Here is a 21186-nt window from a genome sequence, read left to right on the forward strand (position 1 = left end):
CACAAATAGGGCGCACATAACTCTCGGTACATGGAGGAATTGGTTTTACTGTACGGAATGTGCGATCTAACCGCAGCCACGAAGAAGTCCTCAATAGGCCTGATAAGTGATCACTGAGTGTTCATTAGGCTCATTAATTCAAGTCTTGCGGTGCCCCGCTGGAGCGCCCAAGGAACCCTTTCTAAGCTGTTTGGCTGCTAATTGCATGTACATAACAGCAGAAACGGATGAGCACTGTTTGCAGAAACCAATACGAGCTAAAAAGAAGCTTTCGAAGATCTTAGAGCGTTGCAAGATTTTTCTAGGTTACGTTCCATCTTAAAGCTTTGCAATTTTACTGAGGGGCTCTCCTTCAGGCTACTTCCGAGAGTAATCTTTAGATCACGATGTTTGAAACTTGGCTAAGCGCAAGAGATTACATGCTTTGTTTTAACGTGGATGCCAGCAAAAGAATATATGACCACTTCCCCCACGTTTTTAGCAAATGTCCCGAAGTAGGTCCAAGCTAGGAAGAAAGCCGTAAAGAGAGATCTAATATTCACCAGACAGCATAGTTATGCACGACTCGCATAAACTGCTTTCAGGTGCAATGCAGCAATTTTTATAGGTGCAGATGTACAGCACATTCATTGCATTCAATACATCCGGGGTATTGCTATGCAAAATGACGTGCGTTTTTTTTATGCTTGTGGCACTTATACATCGGGTTCTCACATAAGCACGCTAAAGTAATACTTTTTAAGCTTGCGAAATTTTTAATACAGAGAGTAATTATATAACTCCGGCAATTACTAGGATCCCTCAATGTTCCAAGTCTTGAATGAACATTATGAGATGTACGCACGGAAAGGTGCTCAGCCAGGCGGAGCATGGAGAAGGGCAATATGTTAACAAATAATGTGACCACACGCAGGTATTTTTAAATGGCGTCGTGCAAGTTAAATACGTTAGATTGTTAAAGTCCCTATTATCACAAATATATTGATAGTGTGCCGAAGAATCATCAATCCAGGTATATGCACAGGGAGTTGTAAGGTGGAATACATTTAACAGCATCCTTGGTTTATATTCTAGCATCTTCAAGGCGCCCACTTGCACTGCCACGTAGAGATAAATATTCGATGGCTTTCATGTGATTCAGCCCCTTTCACTAAGCAACGCTCACATCGCGGTGGCCAAGATCAAAAATGTGTACCAAACTGCCTCCTGCAGAAGCTGGAGGCTGATCCGTGCCCCATTTATCGGGTTCCTTGACTGCACTGTTTCCCAAAAGCATCTTTTTTTTTTCAGCCACGATGGATAGGGGCAACCTCTCAGTTTCGAAGCTCGCCAGAAATGCCAGTGCAACGAACCTCTCCAAAAGCTTCGACTTCAAGCCGGTGTCTGCGCCATCGTCGCAGCGTGGCTTTCCCTGCACGTTGTAGGGCGGCCCACGCGGGACACTGCGAAGATAAAGATCTGTTGAACACCTTAGACAACTAGCAACACACCGTCGCACACGGCAAAGAAAACAGTTCACTTTCTAATAATACAGTCACACTAGCTGACATGTCTTTTGGAATTCTATAACATGCAGATGACAGCTCAAAGATATGTGAGCCGACATTTCAGCCACTTCGACATCTGGTTAAGTTGTATATTCGTGATTGTTATATGGAGATACTGTACAGTGCAAGAGTACATTACTCGTCTGGTCTTTCTGGTTAGTGCATTTTTGTGTTGAATTTTATCTATTGTTAAATGGGGACTTTCCTATTCAATATGCCCGACCGCTCGATCGTATTTTTTGGAATTGGCCCATGCAGTGCTTGATTGCCTATGAAGTGCATGAAGAGCCACCAAGAACACCAGAACGCGGATGCATACCGAAAACGGCACATGAGGGGCACAGTGCAAGAACATCCACGTGCAAAACGCCTTTCAAAGAAGATGTGTTAAGGCAGCTTGACAGTCCTTAAGAACAACGCCGGCTTAATCATTGTGCATAGCTGCTATCTGTAGATTTACTAGAAGGGACCCAGAATGCCAAAACACCAGGTAAGGTAAGCAGCAAGGCATAAAACACCGCCAGGTAAGATAAGTAACGAGACATAGCAAGCTTTATAAGAATTGTGACTTCACTAATACGAATAGATTGCCATTAGTGCAAATATAGCAGTCATTTCAGTTATATATGCAATATATACATATATGGCCAACAGGCTCTATTTTCACTATTTGTCGCTTATAGGCCAAACACGTTTGTATCGATACCAGTGGGATCCAATGCACAACAACTATTTGTCTCTTGTACCACTATTAGGGTGTGTGAATTTCGGCCAATAAAAGGCCAATGGGGAAGCTATTTGCTGCCAATTCGTCCTTCGTTGTAGGAATGGTACTAAATGTTTGTGGTGGAAACAACTTCATGATAGTCTCTTCTGCGGGTTTACACTCCGGGATGAGTAATACGCTTGTCAAGCGTATTCATTCATCCGCCTACTTTTTGGCGGATCTAGTTGCGTAGAGTAACAAGAATATTCCACAGCGGTGTCATCCACTTTGCGCCATTGGAGCCCGCGCACGCGCAGTCGAGTCAACAGCAACTTAAACGGTACGCGATCGCGCAGGGCCTTTGAAGTTCGCCCAGCGGCTGCCACGTTCGATTCTGCATATCCGCACTGCGCCATGACAGACGAAGTGTGATCAATAATTTCAAACGATGGTTAACTTCCGCCACTTCGTTTTTTTTTTCGATGTTTTCACAGCACACGTGTGAGCACTAAACATCGCAAGAACACAGGCAAGATATAGGAAAAGACGAACACGGAGCTGACTTGCCACACTAAAGGTTAATACTGAAAAACGACAAGTACAAGAACACTGCCACGACACCAAGCCAAATACTTCAGGTGACACGTCACTTCAACTTGTGATCAAGGAACAAACGTTTGGCTGAAAGTCACGTCAACGAATATAAAAAGGCTTCATGATAACCTCGTAGGTAGGGACTTATTCCGATACAATATTTCTTGGAGCATTGAGGTACAATGACACCTGCAACAATAAACAAAATGCGAGCCTATCCCGTTTTTAACGTTGAGTGCACGCTCCTGAAGCCTGCTATTCATACACCCGTTCGCCCCATGTAGGCGTTCCTGCATGACTAGGAAATTCGGTAAACTTAACAGTAAAGTTAACATAGTTACCCTTATGAGCAACTTTGCACCCGGTAGGTGTCAAACATCAGACTTCCCGATGACCTACGGAAACCATTTAGGTCTCACCGTCTACAAACTTTCCACAAATTTCAATATAAATACATACGTGACGAAAACGAATTGCATACTATATCGACCAGTCACGTTTACTTCCTTAACTCTCTCTGCGCATATTGTACTGGCTCGGTCGTACAATTGCGGCTATCAAAAATCGAGGAATCAGCTTTCTAACGAGAGCAATAATTTCGCATTCAGATCGTCCTCCTCTGCGGCCCTGCTTTGACGATAGCATTTACAGGCATGCTTTTGACAGCAAGCTTCATACTCACGTCCAAGAAAATACCTTTTCGAAAGAGTAAATGGCAACAATATTTGATAAAATCTAAAGATGCATATTTTTGCGAAAAATCGAGTATTTAACCTTGTATCTTCCCTAAATTTGGCTCGTAAAAGACTGATGGCGAATCGGCACATTGCACCTGTGGGTACCGGGACGCCCTGGTGTACCACTTTATGCAATCATTGTCAATCTGTCAAAATTCGCCATAAAAACCTCAGGCGGTGCATTCTTGCACACAAGCACACAGGTAGTGCAAATGCGCAAACAGGATGACACCAACAGCAAAAAAAGACGGTCTTACCGATGAACGGTTTCCACAACGTCCCCATGCTTCGGCGCAAGCTGTGACTATTGCCCCGTCGTCGGAAGCACGTTGTGAAGCGGCCCAGCAAAGGTCCTGCAGAAATGCATTTCACTGCAACAGGTCAGCCGACAACCACAGTACGTTGTCCGAAATTAGCTTACGTTTTATTACAACACATTCACTCTCATGCGGTTGTTTTGTAGAGAAAGGTCCTTTTGACTACTTTTTTGATCACCATCTTCGGCCTGAAGTGTAAAAAATTGCTTTCACTGCATCGTTCTTGGGGCGGAACTAATAGCGTTGCAAGCATCTATTTTGTGTGGAACGGCCGGCTACCCTACCAATCGAGCGGATGGAAAGCGTATTCAAAGATCAGTAGGAGGAGAGAAAAATGTTCGCTGCACGTGTGCATAGGTACAAAGAAGCTTTGGCAATTCTGTGCAGTAAAGCCTCAATAGAACGCACACACACAATCTTGACCTCAGCAGTGATTACTCGAAACATTACTCCTTAATATTAAGTCCGGTGCTTGCGGAATTGCATATATGCGGCTCACTAATATTCTTGTCATCCGCTTTCAAAAAAATTGATGATTTAATCTAGACGTCTGAATTGTCACAGGCAAAGGAAAGCAACCTTGCATTCTGCACTTAAATCCTTGAGATTGGATAGAAATTCAAGAAGCGGAAGCAACACGGCGACGTACTGCAGGGTAGTTTCAGCTTGATATTTCTGTTTACGCAATGAAATGCAGTTTTCATTAGACGTTAGAAGCTGGTTATTCCACGTTTCGCATGTAACCTTAGTGTTTACTAAAAAATGCCTTTGTGTATCGCACCACACCAGCCAACAATAAAAATTAACTCAAAAAGCAAGTATGTCGAATAGTCATGTTCGGGTATCGGACGATTGTGAACAATTTCAACTTTGCCAGTATCCCCATGTCACAAATAGCAAATTCTAATAACAAATACGTAAAACCAAGGTATTTCGAACAGTAAACAAAGGATTCCCCCATTGTTTCTTCCCTGTGACCTACGGAAGCCATTCAGGTGTCACCGTCTACAAACTTCCCATAAATTTCAATATGGAAATTCTCCTACCGACTCGTTTTTCAACGCTGTCGAGCGGCTTGGTAAGTCCCTGCGTTGTCGTTGTGAGTTTCTGCACGTTGTCGAGTGACCCAACCATCGCCCTGTGGAAAATAATGCCCATGTCAGCCATTTTACTGCGGCTCGTGAAAAATTCAACGTCCAATACTCCCCACTTCGCCCTGCCTCTTATGGCCAAGTGGTTATAAGCTTAGAATTTTCCTACTTGGTGTACTTTACTATGAGCAATGTGGTTGTGCATCTATTACGCTAATGCAGTACTACCACGTGGGAATTGAGGCGGGCAGCAGTGCATAGCCGCAAGCAAGTTGGAAGTTTTCATTCACATTGCCACATTCAGCAAGACCCCTCAAACGTAATTTTTTATTCATTCGGTTCCTCTACGCCGACGCTTTTTTTATGTGGCCAGCTTAACGGCACTTCCATGCAAACAAATGGCTGGGACCCAGTGTTCGAACTGCTGGGCTGCTAAGCACGAGTTCTCGTGATCGAATCCCAACCATGGCGGCCAAATTTAGATGGGGGCGAAATGAGAAAACGCCCGTGGACTTAACATTTTGCTGCACGTTAAAGGTCGATCCACGCGACGGACTAATAAGTGCCGTCTGTTCCGCGACGGGCGACGCATCACGTGACTATACGTGACGGATTAATGCTGTTCACGCGTCCTCCGCGACCTCCACGGACGGAAATTGCCGAGCTATTTTACGCATCCGGATTCTGGCGGTCCGACGCTGCAGATTTGGCCTAGGATGCTCTACAAGTCTGCCAACAAAGCACCCACGTGACACCTTTGCCTAAAGCGAGGTATCATAGCGTCACCTGCGGCCGTGTTTTCGCTGGTATTGCTCGCCGCATCGCGGTGTCCTGCCTTTCTATACGAAGTCCCACAAGCGACAGCAACTGAAGGTGCTCTCTTGTCAGTCGAAGGAGCCTCAATGTCACTGACCAACAGCTCTCAGCCCAAGTGGTTTTGCATACCTAGATGCTTGTTGGGGATATAGTCTATGCTAACAATACCTCTTTTGATTAAACAAGTACTTCTCATCATCCGACTCAACAGCCGTTGCGGCCAACCATCGTTTCTTTTCGATCTCCAAACTCAATGACTGAAGTACTATAGCGCCAAACAGACGACACGGGAAGAAGAGACACAGACGAGCGCTTACTAACAACTGATGCTTTAATGACGGAAGCACACAATATATATACACAAATCTGGCTGCGCAACTCGCGCATTGTCAAAACATCACATGGTAAACGGGCAAAAGGCGATAGAACGATTGTGAATGTGACGTTCGTGAAGATGACACGTGGTGTACAGGGCCAAATGACTATAAGTGATAATGGTTACATGATACACAAACACTGGCGTAAGGGAGTACCCCCTAAAAAACTAAAAGATTAGGAATGTTCACCAGGCGCGGGCGGCGCAGCAACATGCTCAGATTTAACTATGGGCTTCTAAAAATGACATCTCACTTTTATAGAGAATTTTAGATGGTTCGCTTACGCATTCAGTGCCCTTCCTTTTAATGTAGAAGGCTTCCTTCAGCTCGCGGGCCACGCTGTCTCGACTTCTGTCCAGAATGATAGTCTCACTTAGGCGAGGCTTGCACCCGCACTCTTTGCAGTGGATGGCCATATTGGAACCTGTTCCTTTCTCGTGTAACCTATCGTGTTCTTTCAGCCTTTCATTAAGACACCGCCCCGTTTGTCCTATGTACACTTTTTTGCATGAGAGCGGAATTTGATATACTACCCCTTCCTTGCAACTGACAAGTGGATTGGTATGCTGGGTTCCGCAGGTCACGCGTTCTGTTTTCTGGTTGTTAACGCGGGCGCACAATGTTGCAAGTTTTGAAGGGGCTGAGAATACAACGGGGACTTTGAATTTACTCGCGACCTTTTTCAGGTTGTGGGCTACGCGGTGGGAGTACGGTACAACTACAGGTCTTAATCTCCTGGTTTGTTCTTGCGTGTTTTTTCTTGCTTTCCCTTTTATCTTCTGGAGCAGGCTCTCTACACAGTCAGTTATAACTTCTGTTGTAGAGAGCCTGCTCCAGAAGATAAAAGGGAAAGCAAGAAAAAACACGCAAGAACAAACCAGGAGATTAAGACCTGTAGTTGTACCGTACTCCCACCGCGTAGCCCACAACCTGAAAAAGGTCGCGAGTAAATTCAAAGTCCCCGTTGTATTCTCAGCCCCTTCAAAACTTGCAACATTGTGCGCCCGCGTTAACAACCAGAAAACAGAACGCGTGACCTGCGGAACCCAGCATACCAATCCACTTGTCAGTTGCAAGGAAGGGGTAGTATATCAAATTCCGCTCTCATGCAAAAAAGTGTACATAGGACAAACGGGGCGGTGTCTTAATGAAAGGCTGAAAGAACACGATAGGTTACACGAGAAAGGAACAGGTTCCAATATGGCCATCCACTGCAAAGAGTGCGGGTGCAAGCCTCGCCTAAGTGAGACTATCATTCTGGACAGAAGTCGAGACAGCGTGGCCCGCGAGCTGAAGGAAGCCTTCTACATTAAAAGGAAGGGCACTGAATGCGTAAGCGAACCATCTAAAATTCTCTATAAAAGTGAGATGTCATTTTTAGAAGCCCATAGTTAAATCTGAGCATGTTGCTGCGCCGCCCGCGCCTGGTGAACATTCCTAATCTTTTAGTTTTTTAGGGGGTACTCCCTTACGCCAGTGTTTGTGTATCATGTAACCATTATCACTTATAGTCATTTGGCCCTGTACACCACGTGTCATCTTCACGAACGTCACATTCACAATCGTTCTATCGCCTTTTGCCCGTTTACCATGTGATGTTTTGACAATGCGCGAGTTGCGCAGCCAGATTTGTGTATATATATTGTGTGCTTCCGTCATTAAAGCATCAGTTGTTAGTAAGCGCTCGTCTGTGTCTCTTCTTCCCGTGTCGTCTGTTTGGCGCTATAGTACTTCAGTAATGCACCAACTAGCCCAACAAAACGTTTTGCTCCAAACTCAATATTGCGAAAATTGCTACTGCCTTCGTGCTACTTCCAGGAAGTCGCCAACGTCTGCTCTGTTAAAGTTCATGCCCGCTGATGGTGCCGAGAGCCCCAAATTGTTAAAAGGTGAACCTGCGGTGAAAAAGCAGCGTGCCTCTTCGTGAAATGTCTCTCCCGAGTCACAAAATACCGATACTATCAATACGACCCAAACATAGCCAGGATACTCTTAAGGAATACAAATAGATGCCGTCACTATTGCAGCCATTCGCAAAACACGATGCATGTCAGGTTGCATAACAAGTGGAATCCAGTCAGGAATGTGACCCAAAGTCAATTTCGCGTGCCACGACTAGCTAATAGTGATTTGAGTGTTTCCAGCTGTGTGTTGCATTAAGCCCGAATATTCGTTTAGGGCCCGGTTAAGCCTGTCAATAATAATTGTGCTAAATATGTGAAGTCCTAAAGCAAAATTTAGCTTGCTGTAGTGCGGCTGTCCAGCGAGAATTCGTCCTTTTTGAGATGCATGAATGTGGAAATCTCAATGTGCTCCGGTCTAGCTCCCTCTCTTAAGAGGAAGCTTTAGCTCAAAGAGAACCACAATTTCCCTGTCAAAATGCAGATATGCGTTTACAAAACAACCGTTGAACTGATCTGAATGAAATTAGTTGCATTTGAGACAAAGCATTAGTTCTGATTACTTTAGTAAGCTGCCTTCATTTAGGGACAATTTATAAGTACCAAAATTCTGTAATGGAAAAAACACGAAGATCAGGTATCTAACGCTTTACCAAATATATGACAACTCTTTAAACTGGATCCGTTAGAGCATAATGGCAGTTAAGTTTGATATGTCCTACTCTTTAAATAATAGTATATTTCAGAGGTTGTATGACAAACTAGATATGCGCATTTTATTTGTATTTCAGCTGCAGTTCACTTAACTGTGGTATTGTTTTCATTGTTGAGCTGCAGAGTTATGAAGTCTTGAGTTTAGTTATTTTTAAATTGACAGCCTTAATAAAGCTGCTTCCCACTTCCTATATTTAACCCGAGTATTTAATTATAACAGACTATTAAATTTGCTACTGTGGTATGCAAGGCTTATTGGTGAGAAAAACACTGGCTGCCAGTATGTGCGCCGTAGACCCTGCGTTTCGGCCTTAGATCCATGAGAACACTCCGCTTAGAAGTACTCAACCGTCTCGTACAGAGCTGTTTATTTTGCCTGCTCCAACTCCCAAGTCCGACAGAGGGTCGGCCACAAAGTCACATAGCATAGAGCACTGTCACATTTTCTGAATAAGCAGGTCCTCACCATCAGCCAATGGAGCGTCCTCGGTCAAGAGCAGCAGCAGCTCGCGGTTGTGGCTCCCGCTGAAGCCTGCCGAGTTGTTCCCATTCTCCTTCCGCATTGCCGCAGCCATGAGGGCGTCGGCACGTTGCTGAACGGCTCAAGAGCATCGAGAGCCAAACAATGGTGTCTGTGCCGTCGCAAACCCCTTTCGACATTGCAGAGTAGCTCAGCTGACATCCTGTGCACGTAACCCACGAATGAGCAACAATGAGCAACACACAGTGTAGCTTCAACAGGCAATGTTCTATAGTCGCAACTTTGCCCTACCCTCTGGGGCCATCCGACAGCACTATTTTGGATTCCCTGCTATATTTGCCAGTGCAAGGGATTGTTTACATTCCGTATCTTGCCACTGTATACTCATGGCGCAACGCTGCAGCCGCATACTAAAGAAAGGACACGGCACCAGTCTGCATAGATATATACTTTGCTACGTCTTCAGTAAAAGTTTAGTTGGCAGCTCAGCGAGCATCGGCTTAACCTAGCGGACGAGCAAATGATGAAAGAGCGACCAAGGTGCGCAGCAGGGGATGGAAGACGTGAGCAGGAAATTGGAGTTATGGGGCTTGGCGAAAGCGCGAGAAAAGCGTAGTGCGGCGACGATGGTTACGAGATGGCGCCAAAGTAGCGCGCGTCGTCTGCCAGTCCGTCTGCGGTGACTCCAGCGATTCGCAAGAGAGTCGCTAATTTACTGGGCGTGGTACCTGCGTCTGTTCGCCGCCATTCTCCACTTCGCGGCACCCGTCTTACTGTCGAGCCCGCTACTTACAGGCAGCGCCTCGGGCACTATCTTGCTACTCACCACCCGTTTCTTAGCTTTCATCTTGCTACGCCAGGTGTCAGCACAAGCCTCACTGGTTTCCTCTGACTCTCCATAGAGAATAGCATTATGTAGTATTGGGAGGCTTCTTAGCTTTCGTCCTGGTAGCCAGGTGTCAGCACATGCCTTACAGGTTTGGTTCGCTTTGCATCACAGAGGTCGCGAGACTTGAGACACTGACATTAAAAAATGTATGGGAGGGTAGACATATATAGCTCCGCTGTAAAAAGTATCAGGCATACGTGCTGCTCCCGTGGAAAATGGCCATTGCACGATACCCCTGTAAAGGATGCACCGCCGTAGATGCAGTTATGCTGAGGTGAAGCTGCCGTACTGCAAACTTATGTGGAACGAGTTTGCTTAGGCTAAGCAGGGTTCGCGCCAGAAAATGGTGCGGAATGTGGCTCTGCCGGTGGTTACAAGGAACAAGCGCTAGTCGCGCACTAGTTAAAATTATCATGTATGTAATCAGTGCTAACATTGTGTATTCACCACATAGCACCGTAGACTGCACTGTTCACGGGATCAGCCCACCTGACTTCTTTGTCAAAAAAGGAAAAGGTCAACAAAGACAAGTCCGACGTCATCGTGCATAATATGCAATACGAATTAGATACGAAGTGAGCGAATAGTGAACATTAAAAAATATACAAGAGATACATACAAATAAAGCAACATACAATCGTTAAATATTTGAACCACCATGTATGTCTCAAATTATTTGAGCCACTACTACACCGTCAACAAGTCTCACCCGGAAGCCGGAGCATTATTGGCGATGGCTAAGGCTTAAATAAATAGATGAAGTTTCTTTTCTAGTTCGGTATAGCAACCGCTAACTACGATTTTAAACGTTTCCTGGCTTTAAAGGTGCATGTGTACCAACACTGAAAGGCAAATAAGTTTTCTATAACATGCACAACTAATCTAGCATTTTTACGGACGTCGCAGCTATCGGACCCTATCTGCACTATTAGGCGAATAAATGCAATATGGTTGAGAGCCTATACTAAATGTGTGCTTACAGGAGCCTATAAAATCGACCGCAACCTTAATCACATCTCATCACCATTGCCAAAAAAATTGCGTTGTTACACGTCTCACATATATGGCCAGCTAAATGGTGCGCGGCTGCTTGTTCAACAGAACGGGTCCAAATTATTGCAATGGCTGCTAGGAAAATGGCAGTAGTTGCGTGTAGTGGTCCATACCTTCTGCTACTCCAATGACAATGTGGGAAGGCTTCTGACGAACGTCACACTGCAGACTCAGGTTGCTGATTCCAGGAGGGAGAACTCTCTATAACCTTGGGGAAATGTTACACCAACAGATTAGCATACGCTCTCAAAAGCCAATTCATTGCCATCAGTCATGAATTATGATGGATTGCAAATGGTCATCGAATAGTTGCGAGTGGCCCTAAAGTGAGCAAATGATTTCTATAGCCCTCAAATTTAGTCATGGTTATATTTTTTGCGGAGACGGACTGAATGACTCGTCCAAAGCACACGCACCTCGTTATAACGCGACCGGATATAACAAAATAATCAATTCAAGTGAGAATGCAATTTCATGTCATATTCTCGCAGAGACGTGTATTCAGAACTTTATAATACAATTGTTTTGTTCTGTCAGTAAATACCGCGAAAATCATTCAGCATGGCAGCTCCAAATTTCTGCATCGAGTACGTCGTTATGAAATACTGGTCTTTTTAACCACGGCGTGTAACAGTGCTATAACCGTGGTATTCTGCAGTCATCATCACCCTATCGCTATCATATTTCTCACTGCGTCGTAGGTTGGCGTGGCCTCGAGGTTGCATAGGCATCCGTGCAATCTCAAAGGATGTGAGCTTGCCACGCCAAGTAACTGCGGCGAGTTCGCAGCCTTCCTCGTTCACACAGCGAAACCGAGGCCCACGTGAACGTGGAGGGTCAACTATGTAGTCGGCGCTGCTTGAATACGATGGACTGCGCGACGCAGCGTTCTTCCTCCTCTTTTTGACCAGGTCGTCCATTTCAGCAGTTTCACGGCACGAGCCACTTGGAGAGCAAAAGCGAACTGCCATATTGTTAGAACAGAAGGCCGTCACGTCAAGTGCCGGCAAGGTTCGTGCTACACGCGCCTTAGAATGTTTTGCTTTTGCTTAAGAATGAGGCTTGGCGAAAGAACACAATCAGCCGATAGCATACGCCGCTGTGAACGTCTCAGCCAAATCCGCGTGTGCTCCTGAACCGGTACACACGTATTAGTTTAAGAGCAGCCGGATCTTATCGGCACTTTTGGATCTTATCGGCACTTTTGTATGAGAAGGATGAAATTGAATGACTAGGAAAAGGCATAGGTATGCTAATTAGGCAAGGTATGGAGAGGGAAAGGGCAAAAAAAGATATCTTAGGAGCATTTATGGGCTACCGTCATAAAGAATAAAGATGTGGCTTGGAATAGCTTGTCCATGGAAAGGTTGTGATAGCAGGGTTAAAATAATTTGGTGAAAATAAAGTCTATTTACTGACATTAGATGTGATGTTAATTAGTTCAGGAAATCGGGCCAGGAGGTATTAGTAGGTTATATGCATACACAAATGGAGGTTGTAGACGTATGTACTGATTACAACAGCTCTCTAGCGCTGGTTCTGTGCGATTAACAGAACCTTGTGGCAGTTAATAGGGAGAAAAAGTATCATCGACAGGTGACGTGGCAGTGCGGAAAATGCCGTGTTGTGTCACCTACGCAAGAAATAAAAGAACTGGTAGGTGTCATTCAGCAGTAAATAAGAAAAATACGACAAAAAGATTCTTGGAGTGGAAAGACGAAGCTACGTAAGTTGTGGAACAAGGAAATCATTTATAGAAGATCAGAAGCAGGCGTCAAGAGATCACAGAGAAGCCAAAAAGCCGGGACCACATGAAGGAGGGGTGCTCGTTAGGTGGAACAAGTGCCCAAAAACGGGAAGGCTGGTGAGTGAGCTTGTGCAAGAAAAAAACTTAAAATTTACAATGAACGCAGGGTGCATTGCGTTTGCAAAACAACACAAAGGCGCACCAAAAATATCCTCGAACCACATAAAAGCACTCGGCCTTCAGGACTAAAATGTCCTGAAGGCCCTAATGGATGACGGCAGCAACATCTTGGAGGGAGACGGCGCATGGCGGTACATCGCAGTCGTTATACATATATCTGCATTACTGTTCACGCTCTATGTTAAAGGCATATAGAAAGATGTATGCAAAACAGTAATTAAGATTTCATTGATCCTATATCCGTACTGACCACGCGACCAACAGAATGTCCCTGGGCTCATATGCGGACGACATAGCTCCACCACCATACAATGCCAAACATTTACAGGGACTTGCGAATACATGTGGGTACGGGGTGACCAATATAGGCTTTAAATTTAGTGCGGAGAAATCGGCTATAGTGCTTGACCCATTGTCAAGCAATAGAAATGCAGCATTAATGAAACAATCTTTCGGCCAGCACTGAATATGAGGTGGTGTGTGAAATCGGAAAAAGAGTAGTGGGGCTTGCGCTTACGTTCAACAAGTGTCATTCTTTGCTTAGTATCGACTATCTGGTTGGGGTCGACACATACTGAAGAAATACGAAGGTATCCACTTAGGGAACCCCGCTGGTAACGGACACCTTCGAGAAGAGCTTGTATTAAAAGAGGACGAAGCATTACTTATCAGAAACGGTTGATAGGTCCTGATTCATGACAGGCGTAGGTAACGGTGCAAGCTAGATATATAGAAGTTTTCAGAAAAAAAGATTATTGTGATCTAGGCCCAGTCCTAGACTTAGAACGCTAGTATAGCATGCCTTATTAGCTCAAGCAGCAAAGACGAATATTTGTCATCCCCCTGTTTCAAAGTTAATGTCACTAAATCATCGTAATCAGCAGCATAATCATAGAGATGTCGTTAAATCATCGTGATAAGCAGCCTAATCATAGAAAGGAGGAGAGTTGGGTTGCGAAAGTTGGGAGAACGAAGAGCCGCCGAACGTGCGAGTACGTCGACCGAGCCTCGAATGTGCGTTTCGACGAAGCCATTAAGCAGTCGAGCCTATGCATCACGGTAGAACGAAGCAGACGAAAAATGGACGCGAGAATCCTTTCCAGAGTGTCAAACTTTCAAAAGCAAACTCGACTTTGTGCAAATGCGCATAGTTGCGGTACAAATAAGATGCGAAATGTGTGAATAAAACACGATAAAGATACAGGGTTTACGTAACTATACGAATGACCATAAACGTCGTCTTAGCATTCAGTTTCGACGCTTGACGTTCGTGGTACCTATGGATCACGTTTCCGTATCAGCGCGCAACACTCGTGCCCGTACCATTTTTACAGCTTCACAATTCTCATGTTTTACTGAAAGAAAAAGCCTTCATGAAGTCGGCACAATTTCCTCAAGGATTTCAAATTATTGCTATCGCAATAATAGTTTCTACTGTTTGCTACATGCATCATTGGAGATCTAACCATTCGACAATGAGTTGAATCCTACATAGTTCCAGCACGAGTCATGAAAATCACAGTGAAATATGAGAATTAGTAGAGAGGTACATGTAGGAAGCCATTCAAATGGGCGGAGCATTGAGAAAGGCACGATATTGGCCCAATGAATGTGACGGCATTTGAGTCCTAACCTAACCTAATCTAATCAAACCTAACCTAACCTGTCTCCAACTGTGCAGTGCAGTAATTTATTTTTTGGGTACATACTGCTAGCCTTAACGAAGGCATTGGCAGGAAAGGGTACATTTATAAAAGGGAAAATACATTCACACAGGGTTCAACAATAAACGATTCCAAGGGATCTTGTCTTTGGTTTAAAAGGCTTATTCATACACACGTACAGCGATATGACAAGGCGCTATATCAGAACAGTTGTAACTTCTTTTTGCCATATATCTCCGAGACCAAACTGACTAACTGCAGTATAAAAGGTGCCCATGTTAAATTACGCATCACGTTACGGTGTGCAGAAAAAAAAATGTTGGTGGCATTCAAGTGAATGGAGCACCTTGAAATAAATAGCGCTCCGATCGGGGTGGCCAAAACGAATGAATTGCCTCCTCCATGAAATGGTGGCCTATCGGTGCTCCGATTTTTTGGACAGCGTTGATTTATTGCATCGAGCATCCACACTTACTCATAATGATTGCATATGAGAGCACCGCAGTTCGCAAGCTTGCCACAAAACAAAAGATATCAACGAACCTCCGAGAACTTCTAGTGCCTGAACTGGTTTCCATCTTCGTGGCAGCGTAGCTTTCCCTGCACGTTGTAGAGCCACCCACAAGGATGCTGTGGAGATAAAAGAACTCTGTTCCCTTGCTCATAATACAGTTGCCCTAGCCGACATTTTTCGAGTAGTTACCTGCATATTCCCAGAGATTTCGGAGCCATAGCAACCATTGCGCATGTCTTGCTACAGATGAACTTTATTATGACAGCATTAAATTCGACACTAGAATACATCTTCGATAGATGTGAAATTTCTTAGCACATAATTACACGCTGAATTTGTCAAGAAACACCTTAAGTTACTTTGATATTCAATAATATGTTAAGTGCATCATGGTTGTATAGAAGTTCGTTCGATGAATAAGCGCATCATATACCAAACAAAGGCCTCGGAAAACATCCACACACTTTAATTTCTTATAGGCCTTCCTCGCCCATTATCCAGTGTGGGCAGTGTGGGTAAGGGCCTCACCACGTTCCCACACTGCCCGTAATTAACGCAGGAAGGGCCAGATGGCGGGACAGCCCTCAAGAATATCAGAACATGAACATGAACACTCTCCCTGAATGCCGCTTGACTATCACGGGCCATGGAAAAAAGTTTGCACGTGCACGATGCAATAATGGGCGTCCATGCAGATAACTCGGCACTTGATATTCAAGAACTGAAGATGAGCCAATAACCTTCCTCTTATCACAGAATAACGAAATAGAGCATCACCTAGGCGCATACAATGATTAGCAGCGGCAGCACCTTAAGAAGAGGGACCCAGAATGCCTGACCGGTATGATGGGAGATAGGCAGCAAGGTACAGCAAGCCCACAGTACTCAAATAATGTTGGGAGGCTAGTGTTCATAATAAAGGCATTAATAAATACTCACAAATAAATACGCGCAAGAAACAAGTGAAAAATTGGAACCTTGTTTGGTTGGGGATTCATTTGAGCACCCTCAGCGACAGCTTCTCTGCGATGCATTCTGTGGGGGCATAATGCACAGGTTTTTGAAAATGCCAAACCCAAAACTAAAATACAGCATGGAAGCACTGCGCACCTGTTTTATTAGGAATGATAATCCGAGGCATAGCAGACACCGTGGAGCCTACGGAAGCTGCAACGTCATGGGGCGGACTCATGAAGACGATGGAGACTTCCTGGTTGTCGTGGTTATGCTTTTTCTGTCCTGGTCCTTGAGCTACACGTTGTCCAGTGACCTATCCAGACCCCGAGGAGAGAATATCGCTGGGTTGAAATGGGTAGTTAAAGACTTTCTCACAATCTGTGCTGCATCTCGCATAATTTCTGCCTAAATGATACCGAGGCATATGCAAGGTTATTCTTTTACAAGATGGACTTTTAAACCACTACACAACCACTACAAATAATTCAGGGTGTGTAACGCGACTGCTATTAAATATAGTTTATATTTCACTACTCTGGTGCAAACAAAAACAGGCCATCGTCATATTATGTAGCTTCAGATTTTACAAAATTAATTTAACCAAGATAGGCTTAGAAGCTAACTAATTTTACTTATTCTACTACGATATTTCCGACTATATACCTTATGGACTGCAAGGTAAAGCAGCCTCCTAAATTATCATTCCTGATGTTTTCCCTTTTATTTAAGGAATTTTCTGACTTTATGGACTGCCTTAACTCTTGTTTTATCCAAACTATACCGAAACAATATGACAGACGTCACGACGACTCTAAACATTACGCCTAGTTTCGGTTACTTTTCGTAATTGCGCAGTTTACAACGAAATTCCCGCCTGCTGTCAATACATCGGCTTCTACCGAAAAGATACGGACAGCCCAATGTTTGTCCGCTAGTCCTTCATAAGTCATTCAGCTAATTAGGAAGCATACTCAATCGCAAGATAAAACAAAAAGTGTTTTGCTTCGTGCACTCCTTTGGACTGCGCCCCGGTCAACGCATATCGTCACTCGCATCGAGGCTCGTTTAACAGCCACCTGCGTCTAAACGGCATTCCATCGCAGCTCTGCGTCTTTATAGTCGCGTTGCAAAAGCCCTTCAGCGGCAGCTCTGCATCTATGACGTAGTGCGTGATCCTTGTATTTCGCATAAATGACATAAATTACATGTATAGTTACACACTAACAAAACTCTAAGCAACCTAATTTATACCACCACAGCAGCTTCACTGGTCAACCATCCTCACAGGGTATAATGGCTCCTCAGCACATGACCGTTTGCATCCCGTAAGTCATCCACAGTGTTATCCTTCAATATAACTACAATAAAGTATTAAAGTATATGGTCTCACCGACTCATAACTCACCACAAATGTCAATGCGGAGAACCTGGTTGCCGACTTTTTTTTTGCACGTTGTCGAGTGGCTCAACTATCACCCTAGGGAAATAAATCCCAATGCGCATGTAATTATTGAGGCTCGCCTAAGATAATGTCGAAAAGTCACCACTTATCCTTGCATGGTATGGCGAAGCGAATACACTTTGTATTTTCTATTGTGCATAACGTGTTACATACATGTGACTGCTGCAGTGCATGTAGTTCATGCATTGTACTGATGTGCTGCCACTGCGATAGTATTGGGGCGTGCAGGATTTCATGGTGCCATAAGGCTGTTTCACATGGCGCGATTTTCAGCCAGCGACACAGCGAATTCCGTCGCTCAGCGACCGCCGCGACGTCGTGGGCGGATTCCAACAAGTTGGTCGCGCCAACAAGTTGGTCGCGCCGTCGCTCAGTCGCAGCGATCGGCGCGATGTGGTAGGGGCCATGTGTGTCTTCACCCCGCATTGGTAGCTCTGTGGCGCAATGTCGCGCGTCAGTTCTGGCTATGTTTAGGGCGTACCCACCAGCGTTTGCCGCTTAGGAGCGTCATACATTTTTTTTCCTTCGCTTACACAATTCGTTTGAAAGAAACTGCACTCTATCCAGGTCGGTAGAAGGACGCCGCTTCAACATAAGGCACGTACCCACTTCATCGCCGCCGTCGTCAACCTCTTCATCCCTACAAATCGCGCCAGATGCTTATATACATGCACACTCAACAGTAGTTTGTTCTTCTGCAAAAGCAAATATTCATCCAGGAAAACAGTTGCGGCTCCCACAGTAACAACCAAACTAGAGTGTACTAAACGGAACCACCCCACCGACGTCGCGCAAGCCGCTCGCTCATACTTGCGGTGTTGTGCAGCGCCTCACTCACCGTATCTGCAAGCTGTCGTAAATACTCAACGCTTTTAAACGTTAAAAATGGTGTACCTATTCTATTATCGAATAAGAATATGAAAATTCGAACATTTGACTAGTTTCCATGTTGTTTTTATTTAACGATGCAGACATGGATACTTTGTGAGCAGGAGGCAACCCTGCGCATCGCTGCGACGGATATCGCGCTGCCGCAAACGCATGTGAAAGCTGTGAGCGAAAATCGCTCTGCGGCGTGCGCAGCGGAACGATTTTTTTTCGCTCCGATCGCGCCATGTGAAACAGCCTATAGGCGGAGAGATTTCATTCTTCCGGGATTCGTACGGACCCTCCTCTTACACACACGTTGTGTCTGTGTGCGCGTGTGTGCGTACAATAGAATATCGCCTCGATTTATATATTATTTAACATACATACATCCATAAATACATACAATAGAGAAGGAACAGCTATGTTAATCCCGGCCATATAAAGCAAACTGAACATGAAGCCAAGGAAAGCATCAGGGAAATGAAAGTGCACGAAACGACAACTTGGCGCCGGTTGGGACAGGGCTCGTGTACATACACGCGCGACCACGATGTTTGTTAACGCTATATATTATATTATATATTTTATATTTATATAGATTTTATACAGCGATACAGGAATATTGTTTCAGTAATGCCTCTAGACACGTAACGAGGGCTTAGCATTATTCAATTAGCCCCTATGTAACTAACAAGCTTTTTTATCAATGACCACCAACACACAAGCACAAGATACCTCGAACACCAGAGACTGAGAATCAACATATTCGCTCGGGAAGGTAAAGAAACTTCCTTGAAGCAAGGATTCACCCCACCTTTTTGGAACTTCCTTGGAAACTTATTTTTCATGAGAAATGCAGGCACAACCTATTCTTTGAGTGTTTTATTCACTGTTAATACAATGTAAATGTAATGCGATGAAAATGTAATCTGATGAAATCAAAAGGATTGGGAAAGATCCGCCTAATGTCGAGCAATTATATGGATCTTAAAACATTAGTAAGAACCATGAGAGGTGCAAGATTCTTATGGTATATCTATACGGATGACAAGGACACACATTATTGGCGAAAAAGATTATTGATTTGCTGTGCAAATCTCATGATTAAATTATTTTGTGCGTCGTACAGATTTGTAGGAATTGTGCATATCTGCACAGTGGTGTAGAGTTCAATAGAGAGAACTTAAAGACGCACACCTGAGACGCGTCATGTACGGGCTGTACACTGCAGCGGGGCTCCTCGCTCACACTTCGCTTAGTGCACACTGCGCCATCTAGCAGCGTGCGTGCAAAACTCCTCTCCTTGTGTATGGCCTCCGAGATTGCAGTGATGGCGCGCCAGTATGGGCTAACGCCTAAAATTAATCTGTCGTTGCCAAGACCGTGATCGTGGCCGAGCGGATAAGTAATTAGCTACAAAGGTTCTACGTAGCACATTCACTTTATGAAAATACACAATTTCTACCAGCGTTGGTTCTCTAGGGTCTATGTGCGAGTTTTTCAGTAATGCCGCTCAACACATAAAAAGGGTTTTGCAATTCTCGTTCAGCCCCAACTTCGCCACCAGCCTGTACCGAAGTTGTTATTAGAAAGACCAGGGCAGTCAAGAGCCTAGAAACAGGGTACACACCGAGAAGTAAGCTAAGAATGCTAATTGTATCAGATATTGCCGCATTTGTAGCATTGCTGAACTGAAATCCATTAACGTTATGAAAAATTCGAGAAAGTGGGAAAGCGTGCTAACGCACACTCATATAGCAGCTCTGATTACCGGGCTGCCTCATAGGTGCATTGAACAGGGATGCATCTGTGTGCCAAATTATTAACGTTTTCTGTATACGTGTATTGTGTGCTTACCGCATAGTTACACTGACGAATCAGCCTCTTATTACATTTCTTATTTCTGCATACTCTCGAAACAAATAACTGACTGCACGAGTTATACCGGTGTTCCCTATTGAATTGCGGTACCACGTACACAATGCACGTACTACATCTTCCTTTTGTCATGAGGATCCCAAAGCATTATCTCCCCATTTGTAGGAGCATCACAAGATCTTACAATGTCTGATCCTGCTGCCACATTATCGTTGCAATCCTTGATTTTAGCGTGTTCGAGTATGTTTTAGTACTCTATTGATGCTAAAACAAACATTGACTCTCGGGTACAAAGAAAATTATGAAGACGACACTGGCCCAGCACGTAACTTCTTTCTATTATAGCAACCTATTTCATTGCAATTATTCAACCTGCACAACCAATTAGCCCCAACTATGGATAGTTCTCGGCTCATCATTCCTAATCCTGCTACAAAGATGAAACAAATAGCTGGTGCAGTTCAACTCCCTCCACATGCATGGTCCAAGACTGTCGAGTACTGTATAATGCATCTTGGTCTCGTTGAAAATCTCGTATGTTTCCGCTTTACCGCTTAAGCAAAAACAGTCAGGGGCCAGTTTTGCAATGTTTGATCAGCCCTTGCTATGGTAACTGTTGCACTCATAATGCCGGCACAGTGCTTGTCCACTTCTAAAATGTGTTCCAAATCCCCGCGAAGCCTCCTAGGCT

At 44.5% G+C, this 21186-nt stretch overlaps 2 protein-coding genes across 22 annotated transcripts in view; one reads left to right on the forward strand and one right to left on the reverse strand.

Annotated features, from left to right (window-relative positions):
• The window catches only part of LOC139050713 (uncharacterized), a 175506-nt gene that overhangs the window by 39336 nt on the left and 114984 nt on the right, over positions 1-21186 (forward strand). The gene's annotated exons all lie outside the window — the stretch shown is intronic.
• Positions 1-21186, reverse strand: part of LOC139050714 (uncharacterized) — a 94714-nt gene that overhangs the window by 33979 nt on the left and 39549 nt on the right. For 17 of the 21 annotated variants that reach the window (XM_070527368.1, XM_070527371.1, XM_070527369.1 and 14 more), the window contains 9 exons: positions 17691-17762; positions 16439-16598; positions 16306-16363; positions 15358-15444; positions 11337-11431; positions 9267-9483; positions 4948-5039; positions 3842-3937; positions 1353-1442 (listed from right to left, as the gene is read on the reverse strand). In XM_070527368.1, coding sequence (XP_070383469.1) covers positions 1353-1442; positions 3842-3937; positions 4948-5039; positions 9267-9375 — 387 coding nt within the window. In that variant the 5' untranslated portion in view covers positions 9376-9483; positions 11337-11431; positions 15358-15444; ... (1 more) ...; positions 16439-16598; positions 17691-17762. The remainder of the gene's footprint in view (positions 1-1352; positions 1443-3841; positions 3938-4947; positions 5040-9266; positions 9484-11336; positions 11432-15357; positions 15445-16305; positions 16364-16438; positions 16599-17690; positions 17763-21186) is intronic. The other 4 variants (XM_070527361.1, XM_070527367.1, XM_070527358.1 and 1 more) reach the window with 4 other exon arrangements.

Source organism: Dermacentor albipictus, chromosome 10 (genome assembly GCF_038994185.2).
Source record: "Dermacentor albipictus isolate Rhodes 1998 colony chromosome 10, USDA_Dalb.pri_finalv2, whole genome shotgun sequence".
Lineage (NCBI taxonomy): Eukaryota > Metazoa > Arthropoda > Arachnida > Ixodida > Ixodidae > Dermacentor > Dermacentor albipictus.